The sequence below is a fragment of the Bufo bufo genome, chromosome 5 (assembly GCF_905171765.1).
Source record: "Bufo bufo chromosome 5, aBufBuf1.1, whole genome shotgun sequence".
Taxonomy (NCBI): Eukaryota; Metazoa; Chordata; class Amphibia; order Anura; family Bufonidae; genus Bufo; species Bufo bufo.
The window spans coordinates 506269447-506293244 of record NC_053393.1 but is presented as its reverse complement, the minus strand read 5'-3'; the positions used below and the strand labels follow the sequence as shown (position 1 = coordinate 506293244).

The 23798-nt window shown below is 40.7% G+C and overlaps 1 protein-coding gene across 1 annotated transcript in view; it reads left to right on the top strand.

Moving 5' to 3' along the window:
• Positions 1–12285: 12285 nt before the first annotated feature.
• LOC121002601 (phthioceranic/hydroxyphthioceranic acid synthase-like) overlaps positions 12286–23798 on the top strand; it is a 35015-nt gene continuing 23502 nt past the window's right edge. The window contains exons 1-3 of the mRNA XM_040434046.1: positions 12286–12862; positions 19965–20222; positions 23379–23532. Of these exons, the coding sequence (XP_040289980.1) occupies positions 12286–12862; positions 19965–20222; positions 23379–23532 (989 nt within the window). The remainder of the gene's footprint in view (positions 12863–19964; positions 20223–23378; positions 23533–23798) is intronic.

The following is a 23798-nucleotide window of genomic DNA, read 5'->3' as shown; positions in this document are numbered from 1 at the left end:
TTCCCAACCCCAGCAAATTAGTTTGCTAATTCCAGATGTATGAAACGCAGGCCTAACTGTATCTAGTATATTGAACGCCAGATAAACTAACTTGGCCTTTTTTAAATAAAAAAAATTCCCTCACTGGAATACTTTCAGTCTTTTGACTGTATGGATTACAGATGGAATGACTGTTATATGTGAGTACCGCTTTCTTTGACAGATTCTAGTATGGGTACATATATGTTTTCCCAACCCCAGCAAATTAGTTTGCTAATTCCAGATGTATGAAACGCAGGCCTAACTGTATCTAGTATATTGAACGCCAGATAAACTAACTTGGCCTTTTTTAAATAAAAAAAATTCCCTCACAGGAATACTTTCAGTCTTTTGACTGTATGGATTACAGATGGAATGACTGTTATATGTGAGTACCGCTTTCTTTGACAGATTCTAGTATGGGTACATATATGTTTTCCCAACCCCAGCACATTAGTTTGCTAATTCCAGATGTATGAAACGCAGGCCTAACTGTATCTAGTATATTGAACGCCAGATAAACTAACTTGGCCTTTTTTAAATAAAAAAAATTCCCTCACTGGAATACTTTCAGTCTTTTGACTGTATGGATTACAGATGGAATGACTGTTATATGTGAGTACCGCTTTCTTTGACAGATTCTAGTATGGGTACATATATGTTTTCCCAACCCCAGCAAATTAGTTTGCTAATTCCAGATGTATGAAACGCAGGCCTAACTGTATCTAGTATATTGAACGCCAGATAAACTAACTTGGCCTTTTTTAAATAAAAAAAAAATTCCCTCACTGGAATACTTTCAGTCTTTTGACTGTATGGATTACAGATGGAATGACTGTTATATGTGAGTACCGCTTTCTTTGACAGATTCTAGTATGGGTACATATATGTTTTCCCAACCCCAGCAAATTAGTTTGCTAATTCCAGATGTATGAAACGCAGGCCTAACTGTATCTAGTATATTGAACGCCAGATAAACTAACTTGGCCTTTTTTAAATAAAAAAAATTCCCTCACTGGAATACTTTCAGTCTTTTGACTGTATGGATTACAGACGGAATGACTGTTATATGTGAGTACCGCTTTCTTTGACAGATTCTAGTATGGGTACATATATGTTTTCCCAACCCCAGCACATTAGTTTGCTAATTCCAGATGTATGAAACGCAGGCCTAACTGTATCTAGTATATTGAACGCCAGATAAACTAACTTGGCCTTTTTTAAATAAAAAAAATTCCCTCACTGGAATACTTTCAGTCTTTTGACTGTATGGATTACAGATGGAATGACTGTTATATGTGAGTACCGCTTTCTTTGACAGATTCTAGTATGGGTACATATATGTTTTCCCAACCCCAGCAAATTAGTTTGCTAATTCCAGATGTATGAAATGCAGGCCTAACTGTATCTAGTATATTGAACGCCAGATAAACTAACTTGGCCTTTTTTAAATAAATAAAAAATTCCCTCACTGGAATACTTTCAGTCTTTTGACTGTATGGATTACAGATGGAATGACTGTTATATGTGAGTACCGCTTTCTTTGACAGATTCTAGTATGGGTACATATATGTTTTCCCAACCCCAGCACATTAGTTTGCTAATTCCAGATGTATGAAACGCAGGCCTAACTGTATCTAGTATATTGAACGCCAGATAAACTAACTTGGCCTTTTTTAAATAAAAAAAAAATTCCCTCACTGGAATACTTTCAGTCTTTTGACTGTATGGATTACAGATGGAATGACTGTTATATGTGAGTACCGCTTTCTTTGACAGATTCTAGTATGGGTACATATATGTTTTCCCAACCCCAGCACATTAGTTTGCTAATTCCAGATGTATGAAACGCAGGCCTAACTGTATCTAGTATATTGAACGCCAGATAAACTAACTTGGCCTTTTTTAAATAAAAAAAATTCCCTCACTGGAATACTTTCAGTCTTTTGACTGTATGGATTACAGATGGAATGACTGTTATATGTGAGTACCGCTTTCTTTGACAGATTCTAGTATGGGTACATATATGTTTTCCCAACCCCAGCAAATTAGTTTGCTAATTCCAGATGTATGAAACGCAGGCCTAACTGTATCTAGTATATTGAACGCCAGATAAACTAACTTGGCCTTTTTTAAATAAAAAAAATTCCCTCACTGGAATACTTTCAGTCTTTTGACTGTATGGATTACAGATGGAATGACTGTTATATGTGAGTACCGCTTTCTTTGACAGATTCTAGTATGGGTACATATATGTTTTCCCAACCCCAGCACATTAGTTTGCTAATTCCAGATGTATGAAACGCAGGCCTAACTGTATCTAGTATATTGAACGCCAGATAAACTAACTTGGCCTTTTTTAAATAAAAAAAAAAATTCCCTCACTGGAATACTTTCAGTCTTTTGACTGTATGGATTACAGATGGAATGACTGTTATATGTGAGTACCGCTTTCTTTGACAGATTCTAGTATGGGTACATATATGTTTTCCCAACCCCAGCAAATTAGTTTGCTAATTCCAGATGTATGAAACGCAGGCCTAACTGTATCTAGTATATTGAACGCCAGATAAACTAACTTGGCCTTTTTTAAATAAAAAAAATTCCCTCACTGGAATACTTTCAGTCTTTTGACTGTATGGATTACAGATGGAATGACTGTTATATGTGAGTACCGCTTTCTTTGACAGATTCTAGTATGGGTACATATATGTTTTCCCAACCCCAGCAAATTAGTTTGCTAATTCCAGATGTATGAAACGCAGGCCTAACTGTATCTAGTATATTGAACGCCAGATAAACTAACTTGGCCTTTTTTAAATAAAAAAAATTCCCTCACTGGAATACTTTCAGTCTTTTGACTGTATGGATTACAGATGGAATGACTGTTATATGTGAGTACCGCTTTCTTTGACAGATTCTAGTATGGGTACATATATGTTTTCCCAACCCCAGCACATTAGTTTGCTAATTCCAGATGTATGAAACGCAGGCCTAACTGTATCTAGTATATTGAACGCCAGATAAACTAACTTGGCCTTTTTTAAATAAAAAAAATTCCCTCACTGGAATACTTTCAGTCTTTTGACTGTATGGATTACAGATGGAATGACTGTTATATGTGAGTACCGCTTTCTTTGACAGATTCTAGTATGGGTACATATATGTTTTCCCAACCCCAGCAAATTAGTTTGCTAATTCCAGATGTATGAAACGCAGGCCTAACTGTATCTAGTATATTGAACGCCAGATAAACTAACTTGGCCTTTTTTAAATAAAAAAAAAATACCCTCACTGGAATACTTTCAGTCTTTTGACTGTATGGATTACAGATGGAATGACTGTTATATGTGAGTACCGCTTTCTTTGACAGATTCTAGTATGGGTACATATATGTTTTCCCAACCCCAGCACATTAGTTTGCTAATTCCAGATGTATGAAACGCAGGCCTAACTGTATCTAGTATATTGAACGCCAGATAAACTAACTTGGCCTTTTTTAAATAAAAAAAAAATTCCCTCACTGGAATACTTTCAGTCTTTTGACTGTATGGATTACAGATGGAATGACTGTTATATGTGAGTACCGCTTTCTTTGACAGATTCTAGTATGGGTACATATATGTTTTCCCAACCCCAGCACATTAGTTTGCTAATTCTAGATGTATGAAACGCAGGCCTAACTGTATCTAGTATATTGAACGCCAGATAAACTAACTTGGCCTTTTTTAAATAAAAAAAATTCCCTCACTGGAATACTTTCAGTCTTTTGACTGTATGGATTACAGATGGAATGACTGTTATATGTGAGTACCGCTTTCTTTGACAGATTCTAGTATGGGTACATATATGTTTTCCCAACCCCAGCACATTAGTTTGCTAATTCCAGATGTATGAAACGCAGGCCTAACTGTATCTAGTATATTGAACGCCAGATAAACTAACTTGGCCTTTTTTAAATAAAAAAAATTCCCTCACTGGAATACTTTCAGTCTTTTGACTGTATGGATTACAGATGGAATGACTGTTATATGTGAGTACCGCTTTCTTTGACAGATTCTAGTATGGGTACATATATGTTTTCCCAACCCCAGCAAATTAGTTTGCTAATTCCAGATGTATGAAACGCAGGCCTAACTGTAGCTAGTATATTGAACGCCAGATAAACTAACTTGGCCTTTTTTAAATAAAATAAAAATTCCCTCACTGGAATACTTTCAGTCTTTTGACTGTATGGATTACAGATGGAATGACTGTTATATGTGAGTACCGCTTTCTTTGACAGATTCTAGTATGGGTACATATATGTTTTCCCAACCCCAGCAAATTAGTTTGCTAATTCCAGATGTATGAAACGCAGGCCTAACTGTATCTAGTATATTGAACGCCAGATAAACTAACTTGGCCTTTTTTAAATAAAAAAAATTCCCTCACTGGAATACTTTCAGTCTTTTGACTGTATGGATTACAGATGGAATGACTGTTATATGTGAGTACCGCTTTCTTTGACAGATTCTAGTATGGGTACATATATGTTTTCCCAACCCCAGCAAATTAGTTTGCTAATTCCAGATGTATGAAACGCAGGCCTAACTGTATCTAGTATATTGAACGCCAGATAAACTAACTTGGCCTTTTTTAAATAAAAAAAATTCCCTCACTGGAATACTTTCAGTCTTTTGACTGTATGGATTACAGATGGAATGACTGTTATATGTGAGTACCGCTTTCTTTGACAGATTCTAGTATGGGTACATATATGTTTTCCCAACCCCAGCACATTAGTTTGCTAATTCCAGATGTATGAAACGCAGGCCTAACTGTATCTAGTATATTGAACGCCAGATAAACTAACTTGGCCTTTTTTAAATAAAAAAAAAATTCCCTCACTGGAATACTTTATGGCTTTTCACTGTATGGATTACAGGTGGACTGGTATTAGTAGGGGTGACACAAGCACACCCAAGTCCCTGATGTAGGATTTCTATGGCACAGACCACTATTACAAGTGATTAATGGACGTTGGGAGAGATTGTGCTGCAGCACTAGTCCCAAGATAGCCGCCGCCTATCAGCCCAGTAACATGTGCCACAAAATGGTCTGCACAACCTTTAAAAAAAATAGCCTTGGACTGTGCTGCTAAATCGCTATTGGTCTGAATCCCAGGTGTAGATGTCTGACTTGTTTGGAGCTTTGGAATGCACACTGTGGCAGCTTCTGCTGCAGCACTACAAGTCGCAAAATGGCGGCCGGCGGTCAGCCCGGGTACATGTGGATGGAAAAATCACTCTGGCCACTCTAAAAATAGCCAATCCCTATCAAAAAAGCAGCTCAGCTGCAGTTGTTCAGATGAATCACAGGTGGAGGAGAGAAATTTGCTTCCAGTTATTCAATTATCCCTGCCTATTCTCGCCCTAGCATCAGCTGCGTCTATCCCTGTTCTATTCACATCGGGAGTGAGCACGTCCCGACGTGCGCACAAGCTTATAAGAGGCTGAGTCACATGCTGCACTTGGCCAATCACAGCCTTGCCAATAGTAGGCATGGCTGCGATGGCATCTTAGGGCAAGTAGTATGATGCATGTTGATTGGCTGCTTTGCAGCCTTTCAAAATGCGCCAAAATACATGCCGAACGACGAACCCGAACCCGAACTTTTACGAACTTTTACCTCAGCTTGCGCCCAGCCAGCCTCGCCACAACTGCCGTTTGAAGCGCCGCCCAGCTCATCAATATTCACTTCGCTGGGCGGCTACTAGTGTCCCCGGCTATCTTCGGCGCATGCCCCCGGCACCCTCACTGGCCGGGATCGCATCGCGCCTGCGCACAGTCTCATTTTCAGAGGCAGCCTCTGAGAATGAGACTGTGCGCAGGCGCGATGCGATCCCGGCCAGTGAGGGTGTCGGGCGCATGCGCCGAAGATAGCCGGGGACACTAGTAGCCGCCCAGCGAAGTGCATATTGATGAGCTGGGCGGCGCTTCAAACGGCAGTTGTGGCGAGGCTGGCTGGGCGCAAGCTGAGGTGAAACACCGCCCCTTGGGCAGATTGAACCCGATTCCAGCAGGTGATAAAACTTCACATTACTGTAGTTATAAGGTGGACAGGGGGGATACTTACATGATTCTTATACACTTTATAGGACCTGTACGGTCATATATATACCTTAATATGCTTTTTGGCCCTGTCAGTGTCCCTTTAAACACTCCTCCAACCTTCTAGCCATATTTCTCCCCAGCACAGCTGCCCCTTCCCCATTGAGGTGCAGCCCGTCCCTACGATAGAGCCTATAGCCGATAGAGAAGTCGGCCCAGTTCTCCAGGAACCCAAACCCCTCCTTCCTATACCAGTTCTTAAGCCACTTGTTAATCTCCCTAATATCCCACTGCCTTTCTTGTGGGGCTCGTGTTACAGGCAGTATTTCGGAAATTACTACCTTTGAGGTCCTTGCCCTATGCTTTTGACCTAAATCCCTGAAATCATTTTTAAGGACTCTCCACCTACCTCTAACTTTGTCATTGGTTCCGATATGGACCATGACCGCTGGATCTTCTCCAGCCCCTCCCAGTAATCTGTGAACCCGATCCGCAATGTGTCGAACTCTAGCGCCAGGAAGACAGCACACTGTTCGGCGTTCACGGTCTTTGTGACAGATTTCCCTATCTGTTCCCCTAATAATGGAGTCTCCCACTACCAGCACCTGTCTGGCCTGCCCTGCTCTCCTGGTCCCCTGCTTACTGGAGCTGACATTCCCCTGACTGGCAGAGGAAGTGTCCGGCTGCAGCAGTGCTGTCCCCGGACTGACATCCCCTCATCTGCCAAACATGCAAACTTGTTGGGGTGTGTCAGACCAGGGCTAGCCTCCCTGGCACTCTTCCCTCTACCCCGCTTTCTAACTGTTACCCATCTAGCTACCTCACTTTCCTCAGCCTCCTCTCTGTCACCCTCCCCCTCATCTACCCCAAAGAGTGCTTGATCGGTGAGAAGTAAACTCTTTTGAAAATTGTCAATGCCTCTCAGTGTTGCAACTTGCCCGTTTAGAGACTCGATTTGCGATTCCAAACGGGTAATTTGCTCACATCTTGAACAAAGATATACACCCTCGAACGGCTGTTCCAGGACTACATACATCATGCAAGATGTGCACTGGACTGCGTTGTCAATTGTGCAACACATACTAAATAGGGATTACAACAGTAAAAAAGTAAAACAGTAAATATGATTTAGAATTAGACCCTGTCTGCTGTAGTTGAAGGACTACCTAGAATTAAGCCAACAACACACAAGGAAATTATAACCAACCTTAGTTTCCAACTCCTTTTCTTGAACTCTTTTTTTTTTTTTAAATTGTAATTACTACTTCCTGAAAGCATATAAAAATTAAAAACACCTTAAGATCAGATGGTTCTTATTATCTATGGCTATATGCAAGTAATATAAAACATTATTATTGTTCTAATTTCTAATGAGTCAGGTTGTCATTAAAAAGTTTTGCTTCTGTTAGTAATTATTTATAATTGTATTGCAGGTCTAAAGAAAAATCTGTACAATGTTTGAACCAGAAGATCACATTGCAGTAGTTGGAATAGGATGCCATTTCCCAGGGGGTAAGTATTTAATTTCATAGTGTTTGATACAATGCAATAAATGTGGACTTAAAGGGATTATCCCACAAATAAGATACAATAGATAAAAATATCTGGAGAAATGCTAACTTTTTTTTCTATATCAATGCAAAAAATAAAAAATGCAATCCAGTGTAATTTCCCCCTTGCTCACCTCTTTGCAGCTATTTTCTTTTCACTTTCTTTGAGTGTCCATCAAGCACCTGCATCTCCCATGATTGCACTGCAATCAACTCTTGCTAACCCTTTCATCCCATGCATTGAAAAGAGTCCCTCCCACCTAGCTCCAGCAAATCCACAAATAAATAGCTCTATAGTATGCAATGTCCCCAATATACTTTTCCAATGCCTATATACAGTATTTCTATGAATTTAGAAATAGGGACAAATGAAGAAAAGCTGTCTGGACCGCTTCACCTACTTCACTATGAGATCCCTATGCCAGCACTGAAAAGAGACAGGGAGTAAGAAGCTACTGAGCATAAATGTCCACAACTGAATGTAAGAGAATGTGGACCTGAATTGCATCCACAGGATAAACAGCAGGGGGCGCTCCCAGAGCAGAAAATTTAATGTGCATAAAAACCTAACAATATTTTTATTGCATGCATATTGTAATAATATTTCATTTAAAATGTTCGATTCATTATTTAGTAATAATTTTCCTATGACAAGCCCTTTAAATTATTTTCCCTATTTCATGTTTTGTATACTTATTTTAGTATTGCTATGTATGGCTTATTTTGGTTTTGACCAGCATCGTCAGCAGGATTAAAAAGTTTATATTGTTAATACCACATTGTGGGTCACACACACAGATAACACATGGTATCTTTTTTCACCACTTCTGTGGCTGAAATGTTCCAAAAAACTAAGTTTAAACCATATTCAAATGGCATTTGCAAGTGCCCGGTGACGGTGTTTTCAGCTCAAAGTGCCCACCTAGGCCCACGGCAAAAGCTCTGAGGCTTATCTTCAGTGTGCATCTGCGAACACTAGTACCAGCCCACACATGCGCCTTACGATACCCACTGTGAGCAGCGGCAATCGCTGAACCTAATGAGCATGTGCCGCTAGCTGGGCTCTTCATTGTACAAGCAGTTTGACATGACTGAAGTGGGTGACAGACCCTCTTTAAGTCTCCTGGTACTTTAGTATCCTTGGTTTACTTGTTCAGTAATCTTTTGATGATTTATATAAATACTTTTTCCATCATAATTAAAACATTTCTTATTATATAACTGTTCAGCTCCAGCCTGCTTATACACGCATTGGATTGGCACCCTGCATGGTGCCGATGGGAGACAGAGGAAGTATGCTCCCTCTGTAACTGTTTACATGCGGGGGGCGCCATTGCCCGTGGCATGTAAGGTAATAGACTGCCCAGATTGCCGCTCCTGCCAGTCTGGGCTGTTAGAGCACAAGAGCAGCTCTCATGTGAGGGCTCCATACAGCGCTTACACTGGGCCACTGTAAAAAGGCAGTGGCCCAGCCTTTGGCTCATTAGTGACCACCGTAAAAAAGCGTATTGATAGTCACTATGGGGTCAACATTTTCTTTTTCTGCAGTACATTTGTCATGATTACTGTGTAGACGGGTCATTTGCTGTATGTAGTTTAATGTCTATTTATTAATTTTTTTGGGAGGGGGGGTAATAGTCCACTACTTTTTGTATACGGTATTGGTCTATTGACCTCTAAGTACAATCCATCGCAGCTGCCATAAAGCACACACAGACACACACACAAAAACCTCTGTCTCAACAGACAGTATTGGAAGGATTTTAAATGCAAAAATGTTGCAACTTTTAAATAAATACATAAACATTTAAAGGGCTTATCTGTCCAGAAAAATAGATTTTAAAAGGCACAGGAAGGCTTAAGTAAAAAAAAGTCATACTCAGCAGTCCACTGCCACTCCGTTGCTTCCCAGGTCCCTGACATGTTCTGGTCCCTCTCGATGGGGAAATGTGACTTCTCAGGCAATCACTGGCTGAGGGAGGTTATTGCTGTGGACAGTGATTGGCTGAATGGTCACATTTCTTGCATAGACAGGGACTGCGAAGTAGACTAATGAGGGCCAGGGGTTTCTCGGTACATGTATGGTTGAGGAATGGTGAAGTATTACTTTATTTTTATATTTTAAAGCCATTCATCCCATTTTAAAGACCATTTAGCTATTTTAATTTGTATAAGTGTAGCAAGCTTTTGAAGAACCGAAGGAAAGGATGGGAGTAGAAGTGGGTCTGACTATAAGATGTGTCACAGTGGTTTCCCTCAGGCCAATGCTCCCTAGGACCAGTGCAGTGAGAGAAGGGCTTATCCTTTCTTCCCTTGGGGTAACTGCCTGATGGTAGTTTGGGGTGCCCTTGATGTTGGTGGTTGTACTGGTGTCTGGGTTTGGAGTTTTTCTCTTTATGTGTATGGAATGTGCCACTTCATTGTGGTGGTAATGTTCTTTTGCACCTGGTAGCTTCTGTGTCACATGGTCTGTTGTGGGTGCGGCTCACAGCTCTATTCTACCTCACAGTGCGTTGGTGATACCACTATGGAGGCTTGTGAGAGTCCGGCTGTGAGTTGGTTTCTAGCAATGTTCAGACCCTGTTCACACTTCACAGGCATTTGAGTGGTAGGACCCCATGGGTGCTGAGACACCATGACATGGTGCATGAGGGGCTCCGATATGTTCCTGACTGGAAGATATTGGCAAAGGGTGTCTGGGTTTGGAGCATTTCCACCCGTTTAGGCCACTCTTTTCAGTGAGTTTTTGGTTGTACTGGTGCCTGTCAGGGTGTGTACAGCATGCAATGACTGGCATATATTTTTGGAGTAAACCAGGCCAGCATTAAACATATTAAATGTCTCTTTTTATTGTTGTGCAAAATGAGATTTATAGTACATCCAAACACAAGGAAACACATTCTCAATTGTGCAACTCCTTTTCCAGATAGCAATGCATAGCTTTTGGCAAAGTTGGGAATTATGGCCCTCCTTGTACACTACCTTGTTAAAGTCTCTTTCAGTGGAGTCAGGGCATGAGTGCGTGCGTACGCAGCTGATGTGCGCACCTCCCTCCCGGCTAATCAGCTCCCAGCCCATGTGAAGCACCATTCCATCCGCTGCCCTGCTGCTCTTCTGCCCTCTGACCTGACCTGGCGACCCGTGTTCAGTCGATCAGCTCTGCTGTGGGTGGGATGTCGCCCTTCCCGACTTCTGTGCTTGGAGGGAGAGAGGGAGCTGAGAACAGACGCAGATAGAGGAGCGGATGTGTGAGAGGAGATGAGGTCGTGGGAAAAGAAGGACTGCCGTGTACCTTGAGACTGCCCGAGCTTCGCCGTCCCCCCCTCCCCCTGAATCAGAACCGGAGCTGAGGTGAGACGTATGGGTTCCGTTGTTCGACTTGAACAGTGGCTGTCCGATACATTGAAACACCGAGGTGAGGCAAGCGGTTTTAAAGTGGGTGGCAGTCGGGGGGAACGGGGGTGGCCAAGCCGATCCTAAATGCTATCTCCTGGGATTCGGTTGGTGTTTTTTCCCCCTTCTGATAGTCTACACCCTGAAGACAAGCCTGGATTGTGGTATCGGAGCGGGAGGGTTGTGGTCCCGGACGGAACACCTGCACGGCAGTTCTGACTCTGTAAAGTTGGAGAGATAGAGGTAGTGACTCCGAACTTGAAAAACAGGGGCAGGGGGACATACACCTTGATGTTCGAAGGGAGGTCAGCCTCGGGGAGCCAGTGTGGAGTTGCGAGCTGTGAAGCCCGATCCAGGGCTGGTGTGGAGGTAGACATTTTGGGGAATGGAGGATATCACCCCTCTAGAATCTTTCTAGAATCTGCGCAATAAGTATACAAAAATCTGTGGAGGTTGTCCCATCCCTACCCCCGAGGGAAAAATTGCCTGTGATATAGGAACTTTAAGAAGACCTCAGGACTGAAAGTCTTTGGACCTTTCCCTTTTTTCTACCCCCCCCCCCCCCCCCTTTATTTGTAATGGGGTAACACTTTTTTTTTTCTTCTCCCCATCAACATCACTAATAGCGTTTGGGACCAATTTGAACCCGCAACTTGCACTGCTTATCATGTGGTATAGTGAGGCTAAGGCCCGGTCAACATTTATGTTGAGGGGGTGATTGAGGAGCTGTATGGGAAAGAATTACTGCATGAATTATTTATAATTATTAGTTTCTGGGCTCAATCTGAATATTTAGAACTGTAGTGGTTTGACCAGTTTGTGTAGTAGAGCCGCGGTCTGGTGATTATCCAGGCTGCGCCCGAGTTGAGGAACTGTATTTGAAAGTTTTACTGCATGAAGCTTTAATAACGTGCCTTGAATGAATTACTACTGTATGAATTAATAACTCACAGACAAACTGAACCATATACACTACCTTATCAAAGTACAGATGGTAAACAGCAGCTGAAACCTTGAGGGTCATATAACAGGTAGTTAAATAAGGGAGGGGGAGGAAAGAAAAAAGAAAGAAAAAAAAATAATGGAACAAAAAGAAAAGAGAGGGGGGAAAGAGAAAAAAAGAGGGGAAAAAAGAGAGGAAAGAGGGGGAAAAGAGAGAGGGGAGGAAGGGAAAGGGGAGGGGAGAGGAAAAAATAATATATATATATATATATATATACACTAGCTTCAATATGTCCAGACAGGGGGTGGGGAAAAAGGGGAAAGCCCAACAAGAACTAAACACCTCGATCTCCCCGATGTTTAAGCAGGCAGAAAGATTGAAACAAGTGCTGACTAATATAGTTGGACAGACTAGCCCCCCTAGGAGGAAGAAGGAAGATATACCCCAAACCCAGGAGGGAGACCTTTCCAGGTCGATAGAGAAAGACACCATGAGATTGTCTCCCACTGAATTCCAGTCTGGGGAGAGCGAAAATAAACACTTAAAGGAGGCAGAAAAAACTGCCCCCATTCAGGAGGAACAGGTGCCTAGTTTGCAGGACATATTCCATGAAATAAAAAAATGCAACTCGGCAATACAGAACCTCTCTCTCCAGACTGGAAATATTAAGGAGGTGGTGGGACTCCTCAGGACAGATCTACAAAAATACAAAGATAGGTTAGTAGAAGTAGAGAAGAGAACATCTGATACTGAGGAGCTACTGCAGATAATAGTTAAAGAAAAAACTAAGTTAAAGGAAGAAAACACAGTACTTAAAAACAAATTACTGGACTTGGAAAACAGGTCAAGGAGGTCTAATCTGAGATGTCTGGGGTTTCCGGAGGGAGTATAAAAACACCCTGTGGTTTTATACAAACTTGGTTAAGGGAACAACTGGGCCAGGATATCTCAGATTTCAAAAACTTTATAGAGCGAGCTCATAGACTATCGGTAAGGTCTCCCCCTCCTGGTACAAGACCACGACCAATAATAATTAATTTCCTATCGGTCAGAGATAAGGAGGAGGTATTACGCAGGGCAAGAAACAAAGGGAAACTAGAATACGTGGGTACAATAATAATGCTATTTTCTGATTATGCAAGAGAAACAGAGAGAGAAAGAAGCCATTATACTGATGTAAAAAAAATGCTGCGTCAAAATAGCGTTAAGTATTCAATGATGTTCCCGGCCAGGGTTGAATGGGAGAATAAAACTTGGTTTTTTGATACAGCAGAGGCGGCAGGGGAATGGATTAAAGAGAAGATAAAAATATGAGGTATAATAAAGGCTGGGGTATATCCGGGAGGGGGAAATGCAAGGGAGAGGGCCAGGTTCGAATGCTATCCTGGGCCAATCAGGGGGGGCGGGTTAGGGAGGGTTTTGTAGCCTGTTGCGGCGTTCACTCCTGGGGGGGAGTAGGGGGAGGACTATAGGAAAAGAGGAAAACAAACAATACCTTTACCGAATTAAAGGGGGGGAAAAAAAATATGATCAAATTATTATTATTTTTTTTTGAGTGCTGCTCTCTCCCTTCCTGCTCCGCCGCCCCTTCGTTGCCCCCCCCCCCCTTCTTACCGGGCTCACTTTACGCAATAGGAAACGGCAGTAACCACTTAAACTAGATTCTATGAGAGTAATTTCTTGGAACATTAGAGGGTTGAGTAAAGGAATAAAGAGAGTGGCAGTTTTTGATGCAATATATAGTTTTCTCCCTACAATAGAATGCCTACAAGAAACGCACCTGACAAGTGAGACGATAATATGGGTGACTAGACCTTGGATGCAGTGCGCCTTTTATTCAGTTTTTTCGTCATATGCGAGAGGGGTGAGTATATTAATCCATAGAAACATAGATATTAAAATAATTAAAACAGTAATAGATGAGGAAGGCCGATATGTCCTCATAGACTGTATATTGGAAGGCAGAGATTAGATGTGTTACTAAAACAAAATTTATTTGTACTCAAGGCAGGTGATAAACCACCTCTTAGTAATGGGAGATTTTAATAACGTAATGGATGGCCAAATAGACAGATGTAGATTAAATAACCCCAAATCAAACAAGTTAGGGTCTAAATTAAAAGATACTATAACAGAACTGGGTTGGATCGATATTTGGAGGGTAATGCACCCAAAGTTAAAAAGATTCTCATGTTTTTCTAAAACTCATAGGTGTTTGTCACGGATTGACTTAGTTTTCACGGATAATAAAGGGGCACAAGATATTGAACAGATGAAGTATGGATGACAGGGGATTTCAGATCACAATTCAATTATTATAAATATAAAAACAAAGAAAAAAATAAATAGAGGGATGAACATAACTATAGGATGGATTAACATAATTGGCTTTCACGATAAGATATTGAAAGAGATTGGGGAATTTTTTTAGATAAATGAGGGTTTAGCGGGGAATAATATGGTATGGGAAGCCGCAAAGGCTTTTATAAGAGGGATTATTACTAAACACACTGTAACATATAGGAAGTAAATTAGGAAAAAAATTACTGATTTAGAAACTGAGGTGGAAAGATCTGAAAATAAATATATTGATAACCCTATAGTACAAAACTATAAGGAATGGACAGATAAAGCGGCCAAATTGGAAAATTATCTGCTTCTGTTAGCTGAACAACAAAAAGAGAACAATGTAAGGGATAATTATATCTTTGCCCATATACCTGGCAAAAAACTGGCTGCCCTGGTTGCAACTCAGACTAAAAATAATAAATACACTGCTCAAAAAAATAAAGGGAACACAAAAATAACACATCCTAGATCTGAGTTAATTAAATATTCTTCTGAAATATTTTGTTCTTTACATAGTTGAATGTGCTGACAACAAAATCACACAAAAATAAAAAAATGGAAATCAAATTTTCCAACCCATGGAGGTCTGGATTTGGAGTCACACTCAAAATTAAAGTGGAAAAACACACTACAGGCTGATCCAACTTTGATGTAATGTCCTTAAAACAAGTCAAAATGAGGCTCAGTAGTGTGTGTGGCCTCCACGTGCCTGTATGACCTCCCTACAACGCCTGTGCATGCTCCTGATGAGGTGGCGGACGGTCTCCTGAGGGATCTCCTCCCAGACCTGGACTAAAGCATCTGCCAACTCCTGGACAGTCTGTGGTGCAACGTGACGTTGGTGGATAGAGCGAGACATGATGTCCCAGATGTGCTCAATTGGATTCAGGTCTGGGGAACGGGCAGGCCAGTCCATAGCATCAATGCCTTCGTCTTGCAGGAACTGCTGACACACTCCAGCCACATGAGGTCTAGCATTGTCTTGCATTAGGAGGAACACAGGGCCAACCGCACCAGCATATGGTCTCACAAGGGGTCTGAGGATCTCATCTCGGTACCTAATGGCAGTAAGGCTACCTCTGGCGAGCACATGGAGGGCTGTGCGGCCCTCCAAAGAAATGCCACCCCACACCATTACTGACCCAATGCCAAACCGGTCATGCTGGAGGATGTTGCAGGCAGCAGAACGTTCCCCACAACGTCTCCAGACTCTGTCACGTCTGTCACATGTGCTCAGTGTGAACCTGCTTTCATCTGTGAAGAGCACAGGGCGCCAGTGGCGAATTTGCCAATCTTGGTGCTCTCTGGCAAATGCCAAACGTCCTGCACGGTGTTGGGTTGTAAGCACAACTCCCACCTGTGGACGTCAGGTCCTCATATCACCCTCATGGAGTCTGTTTCTGACCGTTTGAGCAGACACATGCACATTTGTGGCCTGCTGGAGGTCATTTTGCAGGGCTCTGGCAGTGCTCCTCCTGTTCCTCCTTTTGCACAAAGGCGGAGGTAGCGGTCCTGCTGCTGGGTTGTTGCCCTCCTACGGCCTCCTCCACGTCTCCTGATGTACTGGCCTGTCTCCTGGTAGCGCCTCCATGCTCTGGACACTACGCTGACAGACACAGCAAACCTTCTTGCCACAGCTCGCATTGATGTGCCATCCTGGATAAGCTGCACTACCTGAGCCAGTTGTGTGGGTTGTAGACTCCGTCTCATGCTACCACTAGAGTGAAAGCACCGCCAGCATTCAAAAGTGACCAAAACATCAGCCAGGAAGCATAGAAACTGAGAAGTGGCCTGCAGAACCACTCCTTTATTGGGGGTGTCTTGCTAATTGCCTATAATTTCCACCTGTTGTCTATCCCATTTGCACAACAGCATGTGAAATTGATTGTCACTCAGTGTTGCTTCCTAAGTGGACAGTTTGATTTCACAGAAGTGTGATTACATAGAAACATAGAAACATAGAATGTGTCAGCAGATAAGAACCATTTGGCCCATCTAGTCTGCCCAATATATCTGAATCCTATTAATAGTCCCTGGCCCTATCTTATATGAAGGATAGCCTTATGCCTATCCCATGCATGCTTAAACCCCTTCACTGTATTTGCAGCTACCACTTCTGCAGGAAGGCTATTCCATGCATCCACTACTCTCTCAGTAAAGTAATACTTCCTTATATTACTTTTAAACCTTTGCCCCTCTAATTTAAAACTGTGTCCTCTTGTGGTAGTTTTTCTTCTTTTAAATATGCTCTCCTCCTTTACCGAGTTGATTCCCTTTATGTATTTAAAAGTTTCTATCATATCCCCTCTGTCTCTTCTTTCTTCCAAGCTATACATGTTAAGGTCCTTTAACCTTTCCTGGTAAGTTTTATCCTGCAATCCATGTACTAGTTTAGTAGCTCTTCTCTGAACTCTCTCTAGAGTATCTATATCCTTCTGGAGATATGGCCTCCAGTACTGCGCACAATACTCCAAGTGAGGTCTCACCAGTGTTCTGTACAGCGGCATAAGCACTTCACTCTTTCTACTGCTTATACCTCTCCCTATACATCCAAGCATTCTGCTGGCATTTCGTGCTGCTCTATTACATTGTCTTCCCACCTTTAAGTCTTCTGAAATAATTACTCCTAAATCCCTTTCCTCAGATACTGAGGTCAGGACTGTGTCAAATATTCTATATTCTGCCCTTGGGTTTTTACGCCCCAGGTGCATTATCTTGCACTTATCCACATTAAATTTCAGTTGCCAGAGTTCTGACCATTCTTCTAGTTTTCCTAAATCCTTTTCCATTTGGCGTTTCCCTCCAGGAACATCAACCCTGTTACATATCTTTGTGTCATCAGCAAAAAGACAAACCTTACCATCAAGGCCTTTTGCAATATCACTTATGAAGATATTAAACAAAATTGGTCCCAGTACAGATCCCTGTGGAACCCCACTGGTAACATGACCTTGTTTTGAATGTTCTCCATTGACTACAACCCTCTGCTGTCTGTCACTCAGCCACTGCCTAATCCACTCAACAATATGGGAGTCCATGCTCAAGGACTGCAGTTTATTGATAAGTCTTCTATGTGGGACAGTGTCAAAAGCCTTACTAAAATCTAGATATGCGATGTCTACTGCACCTCCACCGTCTATTATTTTAGTCACCCAGTCAAAAAAATCTATAAGATTTGTTTGACATGATCTCCCTGAAGTAAACCCATGGGGCCAGATATATCATTAGGCTAAGTCACTTTTATGGAGTCAAAAAGTCGCAAAAAAATGCGCAAATCAAAATTTTGCGACTTTTTTGCGACTTTTTGAAGGCAAGCGCTAAGCACTCCAGTTTTGAGAAAATGGGCGTTTTGCCTTATGCAAATGATTGGCAAGACAAATTTACTATTGCGACTTTTTTAAAAAGTCGCAAAAAAGTCGCAAAAAAGTCCCAATTTCACTCCAGCGAGGACCATGCTTATCTTATGAGACTTTTTAATAGAACATGCGACTTTTTCATAAAAACGTGCGACTTTTTCATCAAGATGTGCGACTTTTGTAAAGCTGCTTACTGACGGATAAACTGCTACCGTCAAACCACATTTATTATAGTCTTAAAGGGCCGATCATAAATCTGACTTGGCTAAAACTGACTTTAGCCATATGTTAAAGTGGAGTGAGCTGTCAGAGGAATGATAAATCTGGCCCATGTTGTTTTTCATCTTGCAATCCATGGGATTTTAGATGTTCCACAATCCTATCCTTTAATAGGGTTTCCATTAATTTGCCTACTATTGATGTCAGACTCACTGGTCTATAGTTGCTCGATTCCTCCCTACTACCTTTCTTGTGAATGGGCACGACATTTGCCAATTTCCAATCTTCCGGGACGACTCCTGTTACTAATGATTGGTTAAATAAATCTGTTAGCGGTTTTGCCAGCTCACCACTAAGCTCTTTTAATAATTTTGGGTGTATCTCATCAGGCCCCTGTGACTTATTTGTCTTCACCTTAGACAGCAAACTTAGAACATCTTCCTCTGTAAAGATACATGCATTAAATGATTTATTAGTCATCCTTTCTAGTGGAGGTCCTTCTCCTTCTTTTTCTTTTGTAAAAACTGAACAGAAGTATTCATTAAGGCAGTCGGCTAGCCCTTTATTCTCTTCTACATACCTTCCGTCCTTTGTTTTTAATTTAGTTATTCCCTGTTTTAATTTCCTTTTTTCATTTATATATCTGAAGAATGTCTTATCCCCTTTTTTCATAGACTGAGCTAGTTTTTCTTCTGCCTGCGCTTTAGAAGTTCTTATAACTTGCTTGGCCTCTCTCTGCCTAATCTTGTAGATTTCCTTATCTTCATTGCTCTGATTTTTTTTATAATTACAAAATGCTAGCTTTTTATTTTTAATAATTTGGGCCACTTCTGCTGAGTACCACAGTGGTCTCTTCCTTTTTTTGCTTTTACTGACAAGTCTAATGCAATTTTCTGTTGCCTTCAATAATGCACCTTTTAAGTAGTCCCATTTCTCCTGGACTCCATGTAATCCGTTCCAGTCTGATAAGGACTCATTTATGACTAATTTCATTTTTGAAAAGTCTGTTTTTCTAAAATCTAAAACTTTTGTTTTTGTGTGGTGGGACTCTTTCACAGTTCTTATATTAAACCACACTGACTGGTGATCACTAGATCCCAAGGTTTCGCCTACAATGACATCATATACCGAATCCCCATTTGTGAATACCAAATCCAAAATGGCCTCCCTCCGGGTTGGCTCCTCAACCACTTGTTGTAGAGATAACCCCAGTAGGGAATTTAGAATATCTGTACTCCTGGTAGAACTTGCTATTTTGGTTTTCCAGTTTATATCTGGAAGATTGAAATCTCCCATAATAATAACTTCTCCTTTCATTGTCATTTTAGCTATTTCTTCAACTAGTAGATCATCTAGTTCTTTAACTTGACCAGGTGGTCTATATATCACACCTACACGAGTTACTGCATGGTTAGCAAACTGCAACGTAACCCAAACTGACTCTATGTGGGCCTCACCAACTTGTATTAGGTTAGATTTAATGCTATCTTTCACATACAGGGCGACTCCTCCTCCTTTCTTGCCTTCTCTGTCTCTTCTGTATAAAGAGTACCCTGGTATGGTTATGTCCCAGTCATTTCTTTCATTAAACCATGTCTCCGTAACAGCCACTTAATCTACATTCTCAGATGCCATTATTGACCCAAGTTCATTGATTTTTTTACCTAAACTGCGAGCATTTGTAGACAGGACTCTGAGCTTATCATTTCTTAACCTCTGTGCTTCTGACCTGTTCTGGCATTGTTTCGGGGGGCAATTGGACTCTATTATTTTAACTCTTTTGCCCCCCCTTCCTAGTTTAAATACTCTTTCGCAAATTCTTGGAGTTGTTCACTGAGTACATTTGTTCCTTTGAGAGAAAGATGCAAACCATCTTTTTTGTACAGTTCCTTTCTATTCCAAGTAGAGCTATCATGAGAAACAAAGCCAAATCCTTGCTCTTGACACCATTTACCAAGCCATATGTTGAACTCCTTTATGCGCCTTTATGTGATTGACTTGGAGTTACATTGTGTTGTTTAAGTGTTCCCTTTATTTTTTTTAGCAGTGTATATTCACTGCCTGATAGATAAATTTGGCCATAAAACCTATGAACAAATGACGAAGCTGGAGCTCGTTAGGGAATACCTTGAAGATATATACAGTAGTAAAGTAAATAAGAGTGCAGCGGAACTACAGCAGTTCCTAGGGAAAATTAGTATTATTAAATTAACAACTGATCAGAGTGAATCCCTAGAAGCCCCCTTAGACTCGGCTGAAGTAGAGACAATATTGTCCAAGATAACTAAGAATAAGACCCCAGGTACAGAGGGTATCCCATTTGAAATTTATGCCCAAAATAAAGAAATATTAATTGCGAAACTGCTCACAATGTGGACTGTCTCAAGAGAACTGGGAAAACTCCCAGATTCTGTTAGAGAAGCTTTTAATAACTTTAATATTAAAACCCGGGAAAGACCCGGAGATTCCGGACTCATATCGCCCTATCTCATTGATTAACACTGATAATAAAATATTAGCACGGATTCTGGCAAATAGACTTGGGAGAGTGGCACCTGGGATCATCCATGAGGATCAGTCGGGGTTTATGCCGGGTAGAGAACCACAAGTGACAAGATAATTAGATACTTTATGGGGACCCAGTTAGAACCTATAAACTGTGGAGAGCGTATTATTGTAACCATAGATGCTTCAAAAGCTTTTGACACGATAGACTGGCCCTTTTTATTTGCTACATTGAAGAGAATGGGATTTGGAGATTACTTTGTATCTTGGGTTAAGCTATTGTATACTGAAGTTTCCGCAAGGTTAATATTGAATGGCGAGTACTCAGAGAAAATACATATTGCTAGGGGGGTTAGGCAGAGTTGTCCCCTATCCCCCTTATTATTTGCCATAGCTATGGAACCCCTAGCAGATATGATTAGACAGGGTAAAGAAATTGTAGGATTTAGGTTTGGGGCATATGAAGAAAAAAATCTCATTGTATGCAGATGATATTATGCTGTTTGTGGGATCTCATGGATCACTAGTGAAGATCTTTCAGGTATTTGAAGAATATAGCAAATACACTGGACTGAATATAAACTGGTCTAAGTCGGCTTGTATCACGATTGATCCTCTGAATGGGTTTGTATCGGGGCTACTTGAAATTAAAGCGAGGCAAGAACCGGTTAAATACCTGGGTATTCAGATAACATCTAACCCCAGGGAATATGTACAGTTGAATGTACTCCATAAAATACAAGAGATGAGGAAGAAAATTTAGTCTGGAAAAAATTCATATCTCAATGGCAGGTCGTATCTCACTGGTGAAAATGTGTATTTTGCCCTTTTTAAATTATATGTTATGGAATGCGCCAATAATAATTCCTAAAAGAATTTTCAAGATAGCCACTCTAATAACAGATCTGGTATGGCGAGGCAAAAAAAACGAGAATAAGAGTACAGATACTGCACATTCAGGAGAAAGAGGGCGGCTTATCAGTTCCGGATTTGGAGTTGTACTTTATTTCCGGACAGATTAGAAATATGATAACTTGGAGCTATTCAAAGAAATATAAGAGTTTGGTAGCCGGGCTCAAGAAAGGTTTGGAAAACTGTAATATCTTCCAATTAATAGAAGCAGACATTTTGTTACAAAAACAAATTAATAAAATACCCTTATTGGACTTGTGGACTAAATCCTGGAATAGGGTAAAAGAACTTTGGTCACACAAGGGAATACACTCAGACACCCTGTTACGGGATAATACCCATCTAATGGAAGTAAAATCAATTGAACAAAATGTCTGGTGGAAATATGGAATTAATAAACTGGGCCAGATATGGAGAGAGGGAGATATAATTACTAGAACTAAAAAAGGAGTACGTAAAAGACAATAAAGATGTGAGTTTTTTTACTTACAAATGAAACAAGCCCTGCGGGCGAAGCTAGGAAAAGGAACGCAAATTGCCCCTCTTCCATCAACTCTAGTTAATATTGTGAATTTAACAGCAGGGAGGAAACTGATCTCCAAAATATAGGATGCCTGATACATCAGAAGAAAAAAAATAAAGCCACTACTATTCTAAACTATAAATGGCAAGATGTCTTAAACACGCAACGGGAAGAATTTTGGGAAAAGGCTATACAGTCTAAAAATAGGGTGTCCAATAGCTTCTCCCATAGAATCACTCAGTTTAACATATTATATAGCCTGTATTACTCCCCTAAGATTTTGCCGAAATCTTATAAAACTAAACAATTTAGTTGTAAAAAATGCAGGGAAGTAGGGGTAGATGACATTTATATTCTTTGGATTTGTAAAAAGACCCAGAAATTCTGGGAGAGAGTGAGTGAAAAAATAGAGGAATATCATGAGGTTAAAGTTCCTTTTTCCTTAGAGATTTGTATTTTGGACATAATTGATAAAATAGATAATATTAAAGATCGAGAAGTGGTTTCCAAATTGTTATTCTATGCAAGGAAATGTATCGTAGCACATTGGGGAGATAATGTTTTACCCACAGTTAAAGAATGGGAGAACCTGACTAGATCCTCACTTGTCAGAGAGGAATTTCATCTAGTATCAGCTAAGAAAAAACATACGTTTGCTAAAAGGTGGCAGAGATGGTTGAACTAGCGGACAGTAGCGGGGTTTGGACCCGGTGGGGTGGGGGTTTGGGGTTGGGGGGGAGAGGAGTGGGAGAGCCGCAAGGTACCTTTTTTTTTTTTTTTTCCTACTCCTTCCACCGTCCCTTTTCAGGAGTGGACTTAGCAACAGGTAGGGTTGTGAAGGTAATATATACTGTTTTAAATGTATAATGTGCAAAAGAAAAAAAAATCCTATTCCGTTTATAAAGGGAATAATGTAAACAATAACTTGTATGAACTTGTAAAAAACAAGAATTTAACAAATAAAGATTATTTATAAATAAAAAAAAGTCTCTTTCAGTAGAATCTCTGGCTGGTGACTGTAATGTTGCCATAATGCCTACAATTCGAGTTCAAATTATGTCCAAGTGTCTCAACTCATTATTCCTCCACAGCAGCAAAGTCTGGAACAGCTAAATAATGTTAGCTTGCTGACTTCTCGCTTGGCCATGCAGATTCTATATATTTTAGCTCTTTCTCCAAGAACATGCAGAGAACTGTGAGTCTCTGAAACTTGAGTTTTTTTGACCTGAGGAGAGGAGCACATACCGTTTTCTTCCTTTCTCTTAAAGCTCTCAATCAGACTCTCCTAGAACACTCTAGAGCTAGTGGTGGAGCCAGCCAACAGCCCTGGTTATTTAGTGGGCCAGGCTTTGCCTACACCATGCATAGAAATTCTGAGTTCCATTACATACCATAGAATCATAGTACCTTAACAAATAATTGCAGATACCTCCTTACTGGTGTACTGCACAGAGACTTTACATTTAATAAATGTATATATCAATTATAGTTCATGTTTAATATATTTTTACTAAACAGGTGAAGGAATTGACAATTTTTGGAAAGTTCTTGTTGAGGGAAAAAACTGTACTATAGAGATTCCAGAAGAAAGATTTAATGTCAAACATTGGTATGATCCCGATTATGACACGCCAGGAAAAATATGTACCACCCGAGCTGCCCTTGTGGAAGGGTAAGTTTGTAGATGCAAATTTTTTATAACCAATATTTTACTTTTAATTTATGAGCTGCAGTATACATAAGTAGCACATGTATTGCATGAATATAGTAGGGTATCATATTTTCGTGTGGTACCAGTGCATTTCTGACAGAAAAAGGAGATAATATCTTCAGCAGAGGTGGCAACACTTTTTCAGCATGTGATTTACTTTTTGTGGTGCCTAACTAAGGCAATCTGCCAGCAAAGTAGAAGGTCAATCTAGATAGTTGTTTTCTTTG